Source organism: Rhinolophus hipposideros (assembly GCF_964194185.1).
Source record: "Rhinolophus hipposideros genome assembly, chromosome: 23".
Taxonomy (NCBI): Eukaryota; Metazoa; Chordata; class Mammalia; order Chiroptera; family Rhinolophidae; genus Rhinolophus; species Rhinolophus hipposideros.
Window position 1 is genome coordinate 4,711,192 of NC_138069.1, and position 18,921 is coordinate 4,730,112.

At 48.8% G+C, this 18,921-nt stretch overlaps 1 protein-coding gene across 6 annotated transcripts in view; it reads right to left on the reverse strand.

Annotated features, from left to right (window-relative positions):
• Positions 1–713: 713 nt before the first annotated feature.
• TRIM7 (tripartite motif containing 7) overlaps positions 714–18,921 on the reverse strand; it is a 31,885-nt gene continuing 13,677 nt past the window's right edge. For 2 of the 6 annotated variants that reach the window (XM_081036321.1, XM_081036323.1), the window contains exons 3-8: positions 9,922–10,017; positions 6,763–6,993; positions 6,048–6,070; positions 5,658–5,773; positions 5,253–5,288; positions 3,140–3,908 (exon numbers count right to left, since the gene is read on the reverse strand). In XM_081036321.1, coding sequence (XP_080892447.1) covers positions 3,397–3,908; positions 5,253–5,288; positions 5,658–5,773; positions 6,048–6,070; positions 6,763–6,993; positions 9,922–10,017 — 1,014 coding nt within the window. In that variant the 3' untranslated portion in view covers positions 3,140–3,396. Of the gene's footprint in view, positions 3,909–5,252; positions 5,289–5,657; positions 5,774–6,047; positions 6,071–6,762; positions 6,994–9,921; positions 10,018–10,128; positions 10,193–10,866; positions 13,224–18,921 lie in introns of those variants that run through there. The other 4 variants (XM_081036320.1, XM_081036322.1, XM_081036319.1 and 1 more) reach the window with 4 other exon arrangements.

The window sequence follows — 18,921 nt, forward strand, 5'->3', positions numbered from 1 at the left end:
ACAGACTTAATGCAGTTATTTCAGAGGTCCAAGGGGTCTCACAGCCTGGCAAGAGACTGGAGTGCAGAATCAGGCCCACTGGTGGTTTTTACTGATAACCATACAAGGAAGTGGTATTGTTTTTTACAGTCCGTGAGACTCCTCATCATGTCACAAAAGTGGATCAAACCAATTATCCCTGTCCGCTAGCAGCCAGAGCAGAAAGCCCTATGATGACTTAGGTGAGGTATGCACATCCCCGGGGACAAATCTCTCATGTTGAAACTGTTCCGTTGAGCTAAGCAGAGAGAGCTGATCTTTATCGCTCTCGTGACTTCTCTCTCAATTAGGTGAGAGGAAAGCCAGAGTCAGCAGGGGCTTTACCCAGGAGGGGGGATGGGGAGGCAAGGTCCCTTCCCAGATCTTCCATGGCAGCTCATTGGGGTTCCCCACACGGTTCCGCCTGGCTTAAGTTGTTCTCCCCCTTTAGTCATTTACTTGTTCTCCCCCTTAAGTTGTTTCCCCCGTGGGGAAACTTGTCAATGGCTGCAAACCATCTTTTGGGGACCAGACAGAGAGACATGAGGTGTGAACATCATGATAAAACAAAGTCCCAAAAAGGCACCGTCTCACAAACTCTTCTTTCCTCAAGGAAAGACACAGGGGGGGGGCAGGGGGGGAGGGGAGGGGGACAGTCACCTAGGCTGCTGTGTGACAACAGTGGGTAAGTCAGAAGGTCCAAGTGTGAGGAGATGCTGGGCCAAGGACTGGGTCAGAGCACCTTTAGGCAAATTAGGAAAAGGCAATCCTTAGGGGCCCACCCTGGAATCTTGGAGAGCTGGTTCTTTCAGGGCCTCCAAAAGGGCCTTCAGGGTTCAGGTAAGGAAGACAGAGTGAGAGCCCAGGTGAGGGACAGGAGCCTTGGCCTGTCAATGGTCAGAAAGTGGCGGCTGTAGGTAGACTTTGGTTGGTGTCCCAACCTGCCCTATGGTCTCTCTAAGGCCAGATGACTTAGGTCACTGGGTGGCCAGACCAGAGGCAGGCCCTCCACTCTGGATACTGAGGAGCTGAGGGTCTGGTTGGCAGGGACCTAGGTTCTCACCGCTGTGCAGCTCACAAGGATCTGGGACTAATGGGTGGGGTGAGAAGGACCCAAGTTAAGCCAGTCATTGCTCCCAGAGGCCCAGAGATCTCAGCGGTCTTATGTTCAAAAGATGGGAGAGGAAAAGGCATACATGGACACACTGTCACACAAGCATTATGACATCCAAAGTCACCATGCTGCCCTGACAGAAAGAAACATCTCACTCTCCATGTGTAGTGTTATGTAACTGTTGTTACATCAGGTAGGCATCTATGTAGTTATTCTGCAAACTCTAATAAGACATACAATCACAAAGACAAAAGCTGAACATACACACACAGCCACCCCAGGAGTCCACAGACCTGGCCCTACAGTGCCTCCACCAGTCACTCTACCTTCTGTGACCTGTAATATGTTGAATACTTTGGCATAGTTGGTAGATAACACAAAGGGTAATTGTGATACTCAATTCAAAAGCCAGACAAGCCCAGATAACGTTAGGACTTGATGATAATATTAGGCAATTTAATTAGCAAATGAATTTTAGAAGTGGATTATCCTATGGAAATCAGTGGTACTCAAAGACATGGATTGGCTACAGTACTCTAGAGATATATTCCGTGTCAGAACTGGGCATAGAATTCACCCTCTGGAATGCTGCTGAAGGCTGGGCTCTTAAATAGTCTTGTCCCAAGCTCGTAGGACACTGGGTTGATTGCCTGGTGCTGTATGCACTGAGTCTGTCTCTAGAGTGTTGTGCCTGCCCTACAAGAACCTTGAAGCATGTCACGGGACAGAGCACAGCTCCATGACTTTTGCAGACTGAACTATTTAACTGTCTCTACCTCTGCGTGCCAACACATGTCTGAACCTGTGCAGGACAGAATTAGTTCTAAAGCTGGATTTCATCTAGCCTGGCAACCTGTTAGTGGGGGAGGAAACCTATGGCCCTCACCTAAGTATGGGGTGGCTAGTATTTAACAAGCTGATAATAAGGTGTGACCACACTGACCTAGGTCTTAGGTCTGTTTCAACTCCTAAACCCTATGCATGTGCTCATAAGTGCCCTCTCCCAAGATCCACACACCCCTGGTCCCCACAATTTGATAACAATGTGTGCATGTTCCTCACACACAGAAGCACACATGCTCACCCAGCCTGGAGAAACGCTTGCTCACACTTGTGCTCTTGCACACAACTGGGTGAGTCAAGAATGAGCCAAGCCACCCTACAAATGAGTTCACAGTCTGTATTTCCATCTCCATCTCCCTTCCCTGAGGAGCACTAAGCAAGGAACAGCCTACCACCAACCCCCCAGAAGGCCAGCCATACACAAGCCAGGGGAGTTATTAGCCAAGGCGATAATGGCCACCAGGGCACAGGCTGAGCTGGCCTTGGCACCAGAGTCCGCTGCTCCTGGAATACATTTGGCAAATTCCAGAATCTGTCAGGGGTGTTTGTGCTCTGTGCATTTCCATGCTGGTGTCAGTTGCATCTGTAAAATTATAAGTGCTGTCTTGTGTTTCAAAATTCCAGAATCTTTGGTCTCCTTACTCAAAGGAGCCTGTACTTTGGCCCTTGAAAGGGACTTAGTCATCTGTGAGCACACATGGCTGTCACTGAGGCCGAAGATGCACATGTCACTCTGTATCAAGTTAAGGAAGGTTGGAGGGTAGCCGTGCCTATATACTGTTGTCCTCGGCTTGTCCTCATGTACAGGTCAAGGGTCTCCTTCCAGTTCTGGCCCAGACTGTTCTCTGAGCTGGGAGTACAGTGCTCCTCCCTGAGTAGACGATTTGATCAGGCCAGCTGGATTCAGGTCTCTGAAGGCAGAGCTGGCAGCTGACAAGAAGGCAAAGCAGACGTGATCATGAACCTGGCTGTTCTGGCCAGAACATGCCCCCTTGCAACTGAGGACAGCACAGGACCAGGGCTTGGTGGTGTTCCAGGGAGCCAGAGGCCCTGCTGAGTCTGGGCAGTAGGCCCCAGTGAGAGGAAGCAGCTGTCAACAGCTGGAGTTGTCTTCGCCTGTCTCTACCTCCTCACAGCTGGGCCAAATCCACACGGGACCAACAGGCAGGGGACAGGCCCCGAGGGTCCAAGGTATCTCTTCCTCTGCTCAGTTGACCACAGAGTCCCTTTCCCCTATCACCCAGTTTCATTCCTTCGATGCTGTGGTCTCCAGAAACCCTCTGCAGGCAGCCTGGGGCAGGAGAGTCAAGGGCAGACTCAAAGTCACCAAGAGGCTCCGAAGGAGAACATCCCTTCCCACTGGCAGCCAGGAGTTCACCCTTAACTGACCCACTCCCTCTGGGAGACCCAGCAAAGCCCTCTCAAGGCCAGATTCGTAAGTACGTGCCAGTGGAGCAGACAGAGAAAAGGGGGAACACGCGCTCATGGAAGTTGACGCGGAAGGTGTAAAGATGGCGCATGTCTTCCACGGCATAGAAGGACACAGCCCCCACCTCCAGGTCCAGCGCCACCCGCACGCGCGACAGGTGCCCACAGCTGAGGGGTGTCCGCTCAGGGCTGGTAACAGCCCAGTACTGTCCACTGTTGAGCTGTAGCGCCCAGACACCCTCCTCAGGGGTGAAAGGCGTGAGCCCCTTACGGCGCACACTCTCACGGGCCACACCGAAGGCCCAGCCGTCCTGGGAGCCCACTTCCACCTCCCAGTGGTGCCGCCCTGAGGAGAAGCCGCAAGATGCCAGGACTCGCGTGTTAGTGTCGAAGCGATGCGGGTGACTGGGCAGGTCCTGGGCCCGCTGTCCCAGGCGCACGCTTTTAAGATCCAGAGAGAGAATGAGGCGGGGGTTGGCGGTGTTGGGGTCCAAGGTCAGCTCCACTGCAGAGGGGGAGACAGGGAGAGACAGCCCCTGCACCTTATTCCTGGGGCCTCCACCCCCCACCCCAGTATGTGTTGAAATCAAACAAATGCAATGTACCGACCTGATTTGGATCCCAATTCAAACACATGGACAAATCCAATTTAAAAGACATTTGGGAGATGTCAAAAACTTAGATCCTGGAAAAATCATCAACTTCAGCAATTATAATTTTGTGTTGTTTTTTTTATCTCTGAGATATTGATGAACATGATATTATCTGTGATTTGCTTCAAAATAATCCAGTGAGAAGATGTGGATGGGGTATTTATGAAAAATATTAGCCATGAGTTTATCATTGTTGGAGGTATGTGATGAGTACATAGTATTTGTCTTGCTCGCCTCTCTACTTTAGTGCATGTTTGAGATTTTCCATAATAAAAAGCTCTAATATGCACAAGTATTACTGTGTTTCAGGTCCTGGGAATCCCAAACAAAGTTCCCTGCCTTACTAAAGCTTCCTTTCCAGGGGAGAGGGGAGGCGAGACAATAAATGATAAACATAGAAAATGAGAGGGATGAGGAGAGCAGGCTGTAATTTCAACTAAAGGGCCCGGGAAGATATCACTGAAAAGGTACATTTGAGCAAAGACATAAAGGAGGTGGAAGCCAGCTAGGCGGCTGTCTGGTGAAGCACTCAGGCCCAGGTAGGTGTGTCAGGTTGGTGCATTCCTGGAGCAGCAGGAGGGTGTGGCTGCAAAGTACCATGGGGAGTGTGCAGTGAGGCCAGATGCCGCGGGGTCTGGAAAACCAATGAGGACTCCAGCCATTCCTGACTGAGAGGGGCCGGAGCAGGGTTCTGAGCAGAGGAGGGGCCTGGTCTGATCAGCTGGTTTAGATCCTTCCCTGGCAAAGTCTGACTTAGCTCTGTCATCAGCATCAGGAATAAGTGCCCTCCCTGCCCCTCCCTTCACTGTGGGTTGGATCCCACTCACCCCAGAGCTCTGCAGGAGTAAGAACCATCTCACTTCCTGTCCTCAGTCTCTTCCAGCTTCCCCTGACCCCTGCACACAACCCGTCTCCCAAGAGAGGCTTGTCCAGGTGAGCGACAAGCCCTCCCCAATCTAAGTATCCCGAGGTGCAGGGCACTTTTGCTGTACAGCCCTACAAGTCCCACTGTGGCCTGAGAGAGTCAGCACTGTGAGGTGAGGATGACAGGGAAAGGGGAGCAGATGGCAGAGTCACTGAGGTGAGCAGGCAGAAGAACCAACCATGCACAAAGCCCAGAGAGACAGTCACTGGCAGGAAGTGAATTCTTTCCATGGCCACATAAGGGGCACTCACTATTACCACAACCATCTTACCTTTCTCCTCTTTCTCCAGCTCTCCACGAAGATCCTCTGAGGGAGAGAAACAAACACAGGAGATTGTCTATCTAGCAATGACAGTGACACCACCTACTGGCTCACTCACTCCCCAGATAACCAGAGGCACTAGGCCCAGTGTCTGAGGGGGAGAGGCAGTATTCTGACTCTCCCTGTCCTGCTTCCCCCTTTTGCCCGGAGCTAGTCAGAGCTGAGCTCTCCTTTCTCAGCCCTTTCTGTCCCTGTCTGTCCCCAGGGGAAGCTTCGTGTCCTGAGGGGATCTAAATAAATTAGCCATCATACACCCCAGCTCGTTTTCTCACAGTTCTGGAAAGGCACATCCTCGGTACCCGAAACCACCAGGACCACACCACTACCACCAGCACCACAAGACCCAGCCCCTACCTTTGAACTTCTTGAGCAGCCCTTTTAAGACAAAGGTCTTGAGAGAAACATTCCAGACTTTATTCTTCATTTCAGAAGAGACTGTGCTTGGCTTGGGGGCAGGCACATTGCTGCACCTGAAGGACAAGGACCCTGAGGAAGGCCCACACCAACACTGTCCCATTCCGACAATTAGGACAGTGAGGTCCCTTTGGTGGGGAAAGGTGGGAAAAGGAGAGCCTGATCTCATGCCAATACCCATGGCCAGGCAGGTGCACGCCTGCCTCAGAAGGCACCCAGGTAAGGCATTGGGAAATTAGAGGTGAAGTCAGGGGTGGGGAATGAAGAGGGAGAGCACAGTGGAAAAGGAACAAGCTTAGAGAGGCCCAAGGAACTATTAAGTCCACTCACCTGCTTAGTGTGTTTTTGAATTCCTGGAAAAAACAATGAAAGAAAACCAAATCAGCACTGAGTAACTTCCACTCACCTTTGAGAAACAGAAGTGGCCCCCTGCCCTGCTTCCAGAAGAACAAGCAATAAGCAGGTGTACCACGTCCCACCGCCTGCAGTGGGCCCGGGTGCCAAGGGCTTCACACTGTGGCTGGCAGCTGGGTGTCTCATCTGTGTGGTGGGTCCCTCGACTCTGCCCACAGCTCTGCAAATGTTCCGCTTGTTAAAGAATTGTTACTGAAGCCTTCTTCTGGGACCCAGCATTCCCTCTGCTCTTGACACCACCAAGACAAGTCACAGCCTTTATGCAGCAACTGCTCATTCAGACCAGTGTCTTTTGAATGACTGTTCTTGAGCCATTTGTGACTTATAACAATGATTATTTAGCAGACAATGATTATTTTTAATGAAATAGAATAGAAAACATCAAAGTGCATCACATGTAGTAAAGGTGTTATTTTCTTAAATTTCTGTCTCAACTATGTACATACTAGAAAATGATATAAGATATATTATTGTGATTCACAGTCAAGGAAGTTTTATTCCATCCCTTTAGACCTCTAACCCCGGGAGAATGAGGGCACCTCTCCAGTTCCCTTCACAGGATCTGACTGTTGTCACTGCCTTTACCAGGCCTTATGATAAATGACTCAAAGCCTTGGGGAGCCAGACTCACCTGAAGAAAGTCAAGGTCAGGCTTGCGAGCTGTCTCCTTGATCTGGCTGCTGAGCTTGGAGAGTTGGGCGATCTCGCTCCCAAGCTGAGCCAGGTTCTCATTCTGCTTCTGTGTCACCTCCCGGGACAGCTCCTCCAGGCGGCCCAGAAGCCGGCCCTCCTGCTCCACCAGAAAGGCCCTCAGCGCCTGGAATTCCGCCCCCACCTTCTCTCGTTCAGCTGCCATCTGCTTCTGTCCCAGGAGAGAAGTTGGAGAGGTGAGGGGACGTGGGCATCAAGGCTTGGCATTTGGACAGGGGCCAGAGGCTTAACCAGATGTGCCCACCCCGTACACACTCTAATTTACATATCCCAACTCTAAGCACGCAGCAGGCTCAACACATGCTCTCCCTTTACCTGACACAGATGTGCCCATGTGTCTCCTTACACCTGGGCTCTCCCACCAACATAGGATAATGTCAAACTCACCCCAGAATTACTGAGGGCTACAGTGTGCTCATTTGCAAAGCAGGAGGGATAAATTAGTGCCTCCTGGGGCCACTATAAGGATTAAACTGAGGTCACTTTTTCTTCCCCAAATACATATATTCCGCGTTAAACACAAGAAAGTAGACAAAATACTCACTTATGATAAGCCCCACATCACCAGACTTCATTCCAGTTTTGCTCTCCCAGAAATGGAGTCTTAAACCATCTAATCGGGGATCACCTTTGTTCAGTAATCTACCTGATAAGCCTCTGCCATCCCCTATATGGAAAGTAACCTTGCAATAGCCAACCTGTTTTTTTGCCTTGTACAATTTCCTCGTTACCTCTCACTGCCTATAAAGTCTCTGCCTATAAAAAGGATAGAGCTCCTTTCTATCTGCTAGATTAGAAGCTGCCCAATTCATCAATCACTGAATAAAGCCAGTAAGATCTTTAAAATGTACTCAGGTCAATTTTGTTTCATAACATTCGTCAGCCCTCCAACTTTCACACCTCACTTCATTTTAAAAAGCATCATTTATGTTTAGCAATTACAAAGGTAACACATGCTGGTAATATAAAATCTGGAAGATGCAGAAAAGTAGGAAGAGAAAGGAAGATCAATGCCAGTGACCAAAGGTAACAGCATACCCACAATGACACAAGTGAGAATATGCTGTGTGCAGGCTTCATATTCTATTCTTTCCATTACCATTATCCAAAGGATTTACACTCTTGTGTTTTCAGACACAGACTCATGCTCCTGACTCTACATGAACATGTGGGGGGGCTGTACATGACATAACAAGCAAGACCTCTCTCTCATGGCCAGTGAGAAGTGAGAAGGATTCTGTTCCTCCAGGGCAACCTCTACTGTTAGTTCCTCTTCCCTGAAAAACTCCAAGGAAGAGGAGACTGTGGATGGGTTTTGAAATCAGGAGACCTGGGTTCAGGCCATGACTCCCCCAAGACCTTCATCACCTGGACACTGGGCAAGCAGGCAGCAGCAGCCTGGGGCTTTTACAGGTGTTAACTCACCTCTGACAACAACCCAATGGCGTGGGTGTACTCTCATCCTACTTAACAAATGAGGGGATAGAGGCATGTGACCAGTAAGTGGAAAGCCAGTATTCTAACCCCCGAGTCTGACACCAGAGTCTGAACTTCTTGCAACTATACCATATGGCCTCCCAAAGAAATATCAAGTGGAACAATATTAGCCAAAATACTCTAAATCAGGGTAACCCTGGTGCTATTGACATTTGAGATCACACAATTCTTTGTTATGGAGGGCTGTGCTGTAGGATGCTTAATCAGCACCCTGGCCTCTTCCACTAAATACCAGTAGCACACTGCCCCCAGACAGTGAAAAATATCTCCAGACTTGGCTAAATGTCCCCTGGGGGGCAAACTGCCCCATTGAGAACCACTCCTCTAAATGCTAAGAGCATTTTCAAATAAAAGCATTTACTTTCCTTGTTATCATGCAGCAAGAGTTCTCTACCACTGTTGTTTCATTAAGCAGGTATTTTGTAATTCTAAAGAATGTGAGGGCCAGAGGGGTGGTGGATTGGCAGAGGAAAGAGCGGAAAGTGCTAAGCAGTGTCATGGTGGGTGGGGTCAGAGACCCGAAGCTGCCCTCACTGTGGAAGTTCCTCTGGGTCACAGATGGAAGAGTCACACACTTACTCCAGTCTTCAGTAGAGGAGGGCTGGGCCCTTCCTTGCGAAGAGAAGTGAATGATCAGATGGGAAGGCTGGATGCACACTGGAGGCAGGTGCACCAGATGCAACTGAGGGTCAGGAAAGGACCCTGGGGTATCTGAACCCAGGGTCTTCCCCTTCACACTACCCCCTACCCACCGTGAGGCTAGGAGGGTCCTCAAGTTCCTCTTCCTCCAATTCCCAAAAACAGAATTGAATGGGAGGCTCTAGTAAATCCTTTCATTCTTTTAACACCAATTTACTGAGCTAGGAACTTTATTTGCGAGGTAGAAAATTACAGACTGTGATCCAGGTTTGCCTGCCCTAACCAAAATGAGCCCCAGTTCACTTTCCCGTTCCATTGTAAAGACGACAAAAACATCGTCCCTACCCACCAGGGGGCGCTATGCACACAAGGCTGCTGGAAACCTGTCCCCAAACGTTCCTTTAGCCAGACCTTTAGCTAGACGGGAAGCAGCTGACAGCCACCGAGCCGCCTGCCACTTAGCCTCAATTTCAAAACTTTAAAACCTCTAAAATTGAAAAAAGGTTTTGTCATAACTCTTTTGGTGGCAAAACATGCCCTAGACAAACATGAGGCTATTTTACTGTATTTATGTCTCCACTTAGTATTCACGTCTCTACAGAAACATTAATGTGTTCAAATACAAGATTTGAACGGCCTTCATTGGGGTGTTACGTAACATTAAGGTAACTATACATCCTGATTCACTGGGACGGTTCCAGTTAAGCCAGCTAGTCTAGAACGATTATTTTAGCACTCCTTTTCACTCTCCAAAGCTTTGGCTATAGAATAAAGTGTACAGTCACCCTATATAATATGAATCCTGTTATCGTTCTGAAGTCCACCTCTACTGTTTCACAGGCACACACTCCAACACACACCAAAAACAGCCAGGGTGGTGGGAGGCGGGCCCTCTGTTGTTGTGGGGCGGCTGTGGGGAGGCACCTGGGGGTATCCGGCTCACCAGGAGCTCCTTGCTCTCCTTCTCTTCCGTGGAACGACACATCTCATAGTCCTCCAGATCCTTCTTCAAGATCTTCAGCCTGGACTCCAGGAGCTCCTAGGGGAGGGAGAGAAGGGAGAACTGTGAGAAGAGGATCCAGGAGAAAAGGAAGGCCCTCATAGAGGAGGTCTGGATCGGATGGATACTGTCTGAGCAGACTGCACGCACATATGGGACAGGGCAACTTCGGGGTGACGCCAAACGCTCCTGGGTCTCACTTCTCCAAGACCATCTGCGCACATTCTGGCTGAAACACAAGCCCCTCCCCGGCCCCAGCAGCCCAACGCCTTTTCCTTCCTGCTCCCCTCTCCACTAGAAATCCCCGTGTGGACGGGTTGGAGCAGTGTAGGGAGCAAAGAAAATAAAGAAAGACTGGGAACTGTGTGCCCGAGGCCTCCGTGCACATCTCAGTTGAGGCCCCAGCAAGGAGACAGGAAAGAAACGAAGCCCGGAATTAGCAGCTTTGACACAGCCCTGACGGCTCTCTCCGCGCTCTACTCAACCCTGGGGCCACCCATCCTTGCCGGATCTCTTGGGAAAAGTCGTCTCACTTAAGAGCCGAAAGTGGGGGCAGCGGTTGTGCGTGTGCCCAAAATGCCGCTAGTGGCCGGGAATGGACTGAAAGAAAATCGCCAAATCTGGCGGTCATTGCGCAGGCGGTCCAGTATGAGGCACAGAGGAAAACGTGAGGGGGGTTGGAGGTATTATTGGTGTGGGGGTGACAGAGGGAGAGCCGCGCTCTGTCCCAGAGCCAGGGTGGGGCAGCATGGGATAGCGTGGGATAGGAGACAAGAGGCAGGGGCTGACCTGGGCCTCCTGCCTGTCGTCCGCACTGAGTGGGCGGACGGCAGGACCAGGACCGGGACCCGGGTCGCGGGGGCTGGCAGGAGTGGGCCAGCCGCTCACCTTGGCCTCCTGCACTGCCTCCTCGAGCGGCAACACCGCGTGCGCGCGGTGCTCGCGGGCGCGGTCGCACACCACGCAAATGGCACGTCCGTCGTCCTGGCAGTACAGCTTGAGCGGTTCGCCGTGCTGCGCGCACCCGGCCGCCACCGCCTCTGGGGAATCGCGTTCGTTTCGCGCGGCCGCCGGCAGGCTGAAGCGCCGCAGTAAAGCGGCGACTGCGGCCAGCTGCCGGTTGGGCCGCAGGTGGCCGGGCCGCGCGGGCTCGCGGCACTGCGGACAGGGCAGCGGGCAGAGCAGCGCGCGGGGGCCGGCGGCAGACCCCGCGCCCGGCCGCTCCCAGCAGCGCGCGATGCATGCGCGGCAGAAGCTGTGGCCGCACTCGACGGACACGGGGTCACGGAAGAGTTCCAGGCAGATAGAGCACGTCGCCTCGCCCTGCAGCTCCGCCGCCAATGCCAGCGCCTCGGCCCCGGCGCCCGGGCCGGTCCGCGGCCCCACTGCCGCCATGCGCGCCCTGAGCGCACGCAAATCCGGCGGCGTTTGGGAGAACAGGCACCAGACAGTACGCGTCTGAGAGCGCCGCGGCCGGGGCGGGCCTCCCGGCGCCCACTGGGGGGATGGGCGTGGCTGGAGCCGGCGGGCGGACACTGTTGCTAGGGGACACAGCTGCCCGGCGGGAAAACCCACCCGGAGGGCGCGCCTGCCGGCCAGGAGGCGCAGCGAGGTGGTGTAAGTGCGAGCCTGCGCCCCCACTCAGGACCCCTCAGTCCCCGGCCTTGGCCCGCAGTCTCCTCGGTCCCACGAGGCCCTTTCTCCGCCTCCCTCCTCGTTCAGCCCCTCCAGACCGTCCCAGCCTGACTCAGTCAGCTGTAGGAAACAAGCCGGGACAGGTGGGTGCACACGCCCAGCTGGGCGCCACTCCTGGATGGCGCCCTACGCTGACCCAGCACGGCCCAGGCTAGGGCCTGGCGCCCGGACCACAGTGTCAGGTTACCGGAGTGCGAGTTTTTCCCCCGCCTTGTGCTGAGCTAAATTTGGAATCTGAAACCTGGCTCTTGCCTCCCCAAAGTGTGGCCTTATATCCATCCACCTCTGTATCTACTTTTTTTGCTGTCCCCTCCCCCCTTGTTTATTCTTTAATTTTTGTTTAACAAATAATACATTTACAATAAAAATTTCCCACTTTACTAGCTGTTATCACCCCGAAAAAATCCAACCTCTATTGTCCCTCCAAATCATCTTCACAGCCCCCTCGAGTATTATTTGCTTCCACACCCTCTCTCATGCCCTCTGGAAGCCACTGGGGTCAAGCTTTCGCCCGTACCCTCCTCAGAAATCGCTCTTATCAAAGTCACCAGTGACCTCCGCGATCCTAACCCAAAGGCAAAGGTCCCTTCTTGCTACCATGTTAAAGGTCCGGCTGCTCGCCCCACGAAAGCCAAAACTCGAGAGGCGAGATTGGAAAGAAACAAGTTTATTTCAAAATGCCAGTTAAGGGAAGACAGTGGACTCTTATCACAAAGACTACCTTTCCTCTCTTAATACCGCCAAAAGGTTTTATAGGCATGTAAGGACAGGCCAAACAAAGGAAAGGCGAATTGATCAGGCAATTCTTGAAAAAGGCACTTCCCAGAGGCTGGTTTGTTTCAGGGATAGGAGGGGTCTTCAGATGATGTAAAAACTTCTTTCAAGTCTTTGAGCCAGGTTATGCATAGGGTCTGGAGTAAACAGAACCACTGAAACTGGTACACATAGTAAATGTATAGTAAACAGACTCCTGGAGGTTTGGCAGGAAGGGAGGGAAACAACGAAAAAAACTTTAAAGAAATCCCAAGCCAAATAGTGCTTCCTCCTTCCTCACACCTTCTTAGCGCCTCCCAAGCTCTCCCAGCTAGCGCCATGACCTGCTGCCTCCATCTCCTCTCCCTGCCCTGGCTCAGTCCTTGAACTTCTGTCTGTACTCACTCCCTTGTAATCTCTTACACTTTCTGGACCTGAATGACCCTCTCCCTGCTGCCACCACAATACACAACCCCAGCCCAGGTCCCCCTAAGATGCCTGGATCCCACATCCAACTTTGGGTTGCATCTCCACCTGCCTGTGCTAAGGGGCGTCACACAATGTGTCCACAGCTGTACTTCTGATCTGCCCCACCACATGCTCCTCCTACAGCCTTCCTCATTCCATCCTATTTAACAGCAACTCCATCCCTCCAGGTGCTCAGGTCAAAACTGGGGACTCCTCTGGTGCTCGCTTTGGCAGCACATATACTAAAATTGGAACGATACAGAGAAGATTAGCATGGCCCCTGTGCAAGGATGACATGCAAATTCATGAAGCGTTCCATATTTTTTAGAAAAAACAAACAAACAAAAACAAAACAACAAAAAAACTGAGGACTCCTCTGTAATGCCAAGAGGAAAAAATTGCACACAACCTACCACCTGTCCTCAGCATGTCCACACCCTCTCACCTCCTCCATTGCACTATCTCCAGTAGAAAACAGCCTCCCCTTTTGCCCCACTCCCCTGCCCTATCTTCTCCACTCAGTTGTGACAACAATTATGTTTAAGTCAAATCGTGGCCCTCCTCTGCTCAAACCCTCCAGTGGGTTTCACCTCTCTCAGAGTAAAGGTCAGTCTTTACTATTGTCTAAAAGTTCTACACATTCTTCCCCATCCCCTGCACCCGGCCTCTCAACTCTCATCTCCTATCACTCTCAACTGTTGACTCCCCTCCTGCCACGTGGACCTCCTTGCTGTTCTGCAACATGTCAGAAAGATCCTACTTTTGAACTGGTTGTTCCCTTTAGTTGGACCTCTCTTCTCCCAGATACATGTATGGCTCACTTCCCACCTCCTTCAAGTCTTGTTCTAAATATCACCTTTCTCCGTGAAGCCTGCCAGGACCACACTGTTTAAATCACACCTTACTACATTCTCTCCCTCAATGCTCTAGCACTCTAACTCCTCTGGAGCAGGAGCTGTTAGAAAGGATGGGCTATGTCAGTTTTGTTCACCGCTGGACTCCGTTTTCTAGAGCAGTTCTAGGTACCTAGTAGGCGCTCTGTAAACTTTTCTTGGATTGAATTTATTTGGACGTGGCTCAAAATTCAGATACACAGGGCGGTTCACATTGAAAAGTCTGCCTATAGCCTGCACACCAGTCCCCTCCTCATCTCAAATGATCCTGAATTATTTTACAAATAATTGTAAATGATTATTTGTAACATAATGATTCTGAATTATAATACAAATATTATACATATTTACTACACTCCCCGTTCTTTTTGTTTTACAAAAGTAGCGTCCTTCATAGTCTTTTTTTCGGTTTATAGCTCATTTTGAGCACGTCAAAAGACCTCCCCTTTTTCCACCGCTGCCTCCGGGTTTTCATCCCTGCTTTGCCCTCTCCCGGGCGTCTCTCAATCAAGGTCTTCTCACCTGCAGTCACTCAGTAGAGGACCCGGAACTCCTCGTGACGCTGCCGGAGGGGTTTTGCATCCTCGGGGTTGCTACACCTGACCGATGCCGTCCATCCCCCTGCACCCTTCCCCAGTAAACTGCTAACAGAGTGCAGGGAGCTACCCTTGCACAAGTGGGGATGTAGCTCAGTGGTAGAGCGCATGCTTTGCATGTATGAGGCCCCGGGTTCGATCCCCGGCATCTCCAGCGCAGGAGAGCGCTCTTTTTGTTTGCTCTCTTTCCACGTTTCGCAATGTTATTTGCACAGCCCTGGAGGAAAAACTCCGTATCATGGCGTTTGCTACCCATTGCAGGTACCCGCTGCGGCTCTCACCTACTCCCATCCCCTGACTCTGCCTTATAACTCCGGATTTTAAATAAATCAAAGGGTAGATCAGGATGCGCACGTTTTCATTCCGAGCCGTGAGCTTCCCGGGGATGAAAAAGAGCTAGGTCGCTCGCTGGCTGGCAGAGGGCAGCAAGCAGAAAACGGACGGAAGTGGGAAGGTCAGTCAGGCAGGATCGTCAGAATGTGAGTTTCTGGGCTGCCGAGAGCCTTTTAATGGCCGGATCATACTCTTAACTAAGGCGAATTTGAAACATGGAGCCGGATCCAGTCCAAATCCCACCATGATGTAACAACTATTAATAACAGTTGTTAAAAGCCGTACCTAGCCCGCCCGGCTAGCTCAGTCGGTAGAGCATGAGACTCTTAATCTCAGGGTCGTGGGTTCGAGCCCCACGTTGGGCGAGTGACCTTTTGCCCTTAACCTAAGGTCATACAAAACAATTCCACTACTTGACCAGATCTCCGAAAAACAAAGAAATCCCACAGTAGAAATTTCCTGTGTATGGCATTCGTTTTGCATTTTTGTGGCTATGCATAGTACCTTGTTTATTCACTAATCTTGCCTGTATCTGCTAACAAAATGAGTTTTAAAAAATTATGTAAAATATGAGTAACAAAATTTACCATTTTAACCATATTTTAAGTTCTGCAGCTTTAAACACATTCACATTGTTTGTGCAACCATCACCACAACCCATCTCCAGAACTTTTTCATCTTCCCCAAGTGAAACTACTCAGTAAACAGTAACTCTCCATTCTCTCCTTGCCCCAGCCCCTGGCATTCCACTTTTTGTCTCTGTGAATTTGACTACTCTAGGTATCTCATATAAGACGAATCATACAATACTTTTGTGACCGGCTAATTTCACTTAGGGTAACAACTTGAAGCTTCAGATCAATGATGATTCCCTCATATGCAAAAAAACCCCCCAAAACCACACACACACACAACAAAAAAACACACCACAACTTGAAGCTTCATCTATGTTGTAGCACGTGTCAAAATTTCCTTTCCTTTAAGGCTGAATAATATTCCATTGTATGTATATACTATCACATTTTGTTTATCCATTCATCTATTAATAGACACTTGGGTTCCTTCCACTTTTTGGGTATTGTAAATAATGCCACTATGAACTTGGGTATACAAACATCTGTTTGAGTTCCTGCTTTCACTTCTTTTAGGTATATACCAGAAGTGGAATTCCTGATCATATGCTATTTCTATATTTAATTTTTTTGAGGAAACTCCGTACCATTTTCCACAGAGTTTCCACCACAAAATGAGTTTTTAACACATCTTTTGAGTAGGTACACTAATATTGCTGAAAAACTGAACCATCTATAAAAATATTCAGTGAAAAGCATCTAACTTCCACTGTTCCTCCTTAGGGAACAACTTGTGTATCTGTGTACATATCTTCCAGAGTTTTTTGATGAAAAAGTAATTTTATTTTCCTCTATTTTACACAAAAATATAATTACAGCTCTTATATTTTGAAGATCTTTCTATCTCAAGACAGAAAATTTTCTCAATCTCTTTTTGCAGTTGCGTACTATTCCTCTGTAGGTGAATCAGGGTTTATTTAACATATAATCTACTGTTTCATCTCTTGTTATTACAATTAATGCTGCAGTTAATAAGCACGTAGCAGTCATTTTGCACTTGTGCACTCATATCTGTGGGACAAATTCCCAGAAGTGAGATTACTGGGTCAAGGCATATATGCTATTGTAATTTTATTGAAATTGGCAAATCACCCAGCTGTGGATCCTGCAGGCTGATCTTACCTTTCACCAGCCATGAATGAGATTGCCTGTTTCTCCACTGTTTTGGTAGCAATGGGCTATTTCAGCAAAAAAGCTACACATGTGACACCCCTAATCCCCATCCCCACCCCTGCCCCAACCTTTACATTTGCCAGGGTTCCTTACTGACGGTCCAGAAGGTAATAATACCCATTACAGGGTCTGCAGGACACCATCTGGCAGGGAGAGGAACCCTCTTTTTGTCTGTCACAGGAGCATACTCAGACAAAAGATTCTGGAGATCACAGTGTCACTCTCATTTATGGTCTGTAATCCAATTCTATAGGAAAATATTATCATTTCTATTTTCAGTTCTGTTTCTAGAGAGGCCATCATGTTTTCTTCACTAGCAAAGCCACAGCATCATTGGAAATGCGTACACAGTTATTTCTTACTCTGCAAATTTTCTCTCTTGGACAGGAAGAATCCAACCAGATATAAGAAATGCAATTTGTATATGATTTTCTATTTGGTTGGTGTCATGGAGTATATACAAATTACTAGATCATGCATGTAGTTTGTGAAGTGGTCTTACAATGATATATAATTTATATATAAATTATTAACCATCCACTTGAATATTTTCATTTAAAAACCTCATTTGAAAATTATCTCCAAGTTTAATATATTCATGCCTATTTTCTAATGAGTCTATAAAAATACTCTGGTATCCGCTCTTTCTTTAACAGTCATTGGTTTCCTTTTACTAGACTTGCCCAGGTCATTCTCCCAGGGTCTGTGTAGCATCAGACTAGACGGTTCAACTGACATCAAATGCTCACCCCGTTATTTCATTGCCATTTATAGCATATCGCATGGGTTTAAGGGTGCAAGTCCCCCAGATAAAAGACAAGTCTCAGTCACATGCTGGTGTCCTGGGTGGTGTGAATTTTGGGTAAGGAGGAAGACAAAATGTCAGCCAGAGCAACCTAATTCTGGAGGACTGCCTGCAAAAGGAAGAGTGGCCAAAAAGATGACCCCAGATGACCTGCTCCTCCATTCTGTGTCAGGACCAACTGGCTTAAAGTCACTGGATATTTTGGGAAACCCTCTCTGCTGTCATTTGAGAGGTTTAGTTTCTAAGGGCAAAGGGGAGGCTTTTGAATGTGGAAAAGAATGCATACTTTTGTGTGTGATTAACATGCAACACATTACAGTTGTAAATGTTGTTGATGAAAAAACATCCAGCCTAAGAGAAGGCTTATAAGAGTTTATTTGAGCCAAACTGACGAAAATTGCTGGGAAGCAGTCTCAACGGATTGAGAAAATGCTCTGGAAAATGGCCATTTTGCAAATTATTTTATACATGAGAATCAAAGGAGGAAAGTTAACATGAAATCCATTGGTGGTAGATTAAGGAGATGGGAGAAAGCAAAGCAGGGAAATCCTGGGATTGGAGAAAAAGCAAAATGGAGAGATACATACTTCTTTTTACATTGGTGGGTACAGGATAGTTAATAGCATTTTACTGCACATAGAGATAATATTTGGGGAACAAAATAACAATATGGTATTTTGTAGTTTCCTGCTCCGGTGAGGTGGGTTGTGCCCCCTGGGGGGTCAGGAAAGGGATTATTCTGATATTCCAAGGGTATGTTATCTTAGATGCAAAAAAACACATAGGCTCACTTAAGGTAAAGACTGACCTTTGTCAAGGAAGTTCCAGGCCAAGGATGTGACTTCTCGATATAGCCCACCTTAGTTAGGAATTTTTATGTTCACATCATCCTATGTGGTTATTTTCAGTCTCCTGAACTTGTCAGGTTTAATATGTGGCCCCTTTCCATCCATAATGTTAAAGCCTAGTTATTCTTAAACTTTTAAATTCAATTTATAAACGATTTCTTATAACTAGCAATTTTTGAAAGAAGAGGAACAATCCCTTCCACTGGTTCTTTCATGAATTAAGGAGTCATCTGGGAACATCTAAAGCCATTGGTGATATTCTCTTAGACGTTTCAAACGGCAATTACAGACTTATCTATCTGATCCCTCATTTAGTAAGAGAAGAGGGACGCACTGGTTAGGTCACACCACTGGAATGCAGAGCAGGTATCTAAACCTCCATTTCTGCTGCAGACTCCCTCCTGTAACCGCTAACCCACAGCACTTAGAAACCCCCGTGTATTGCTTAATTGCAGTCTTCTGAATGAACCTACGTACTCATCAATCTGTTCTTAAAAACTGTTCCTCATTAGCTTAGGAGTCCCCTAAGACTGCAGATCCATCCAGTGTCCTCCAATCATTTTTCTATCCACTTGTGAACAGAAACAGCAGGTGGTGCAGATGAGTCATCAGGATGAAGGGCCAGGCGGTATAGCTGTGACTCCTTACCCTCCAGGCCCTTGGTTTTGCCTCTGTCCTTGCACCCACCAACCCCCTCATGTTCTGCTCCCTCTTCCCAAGGCTTGTTCCCTCATATCTTTGGAAGGC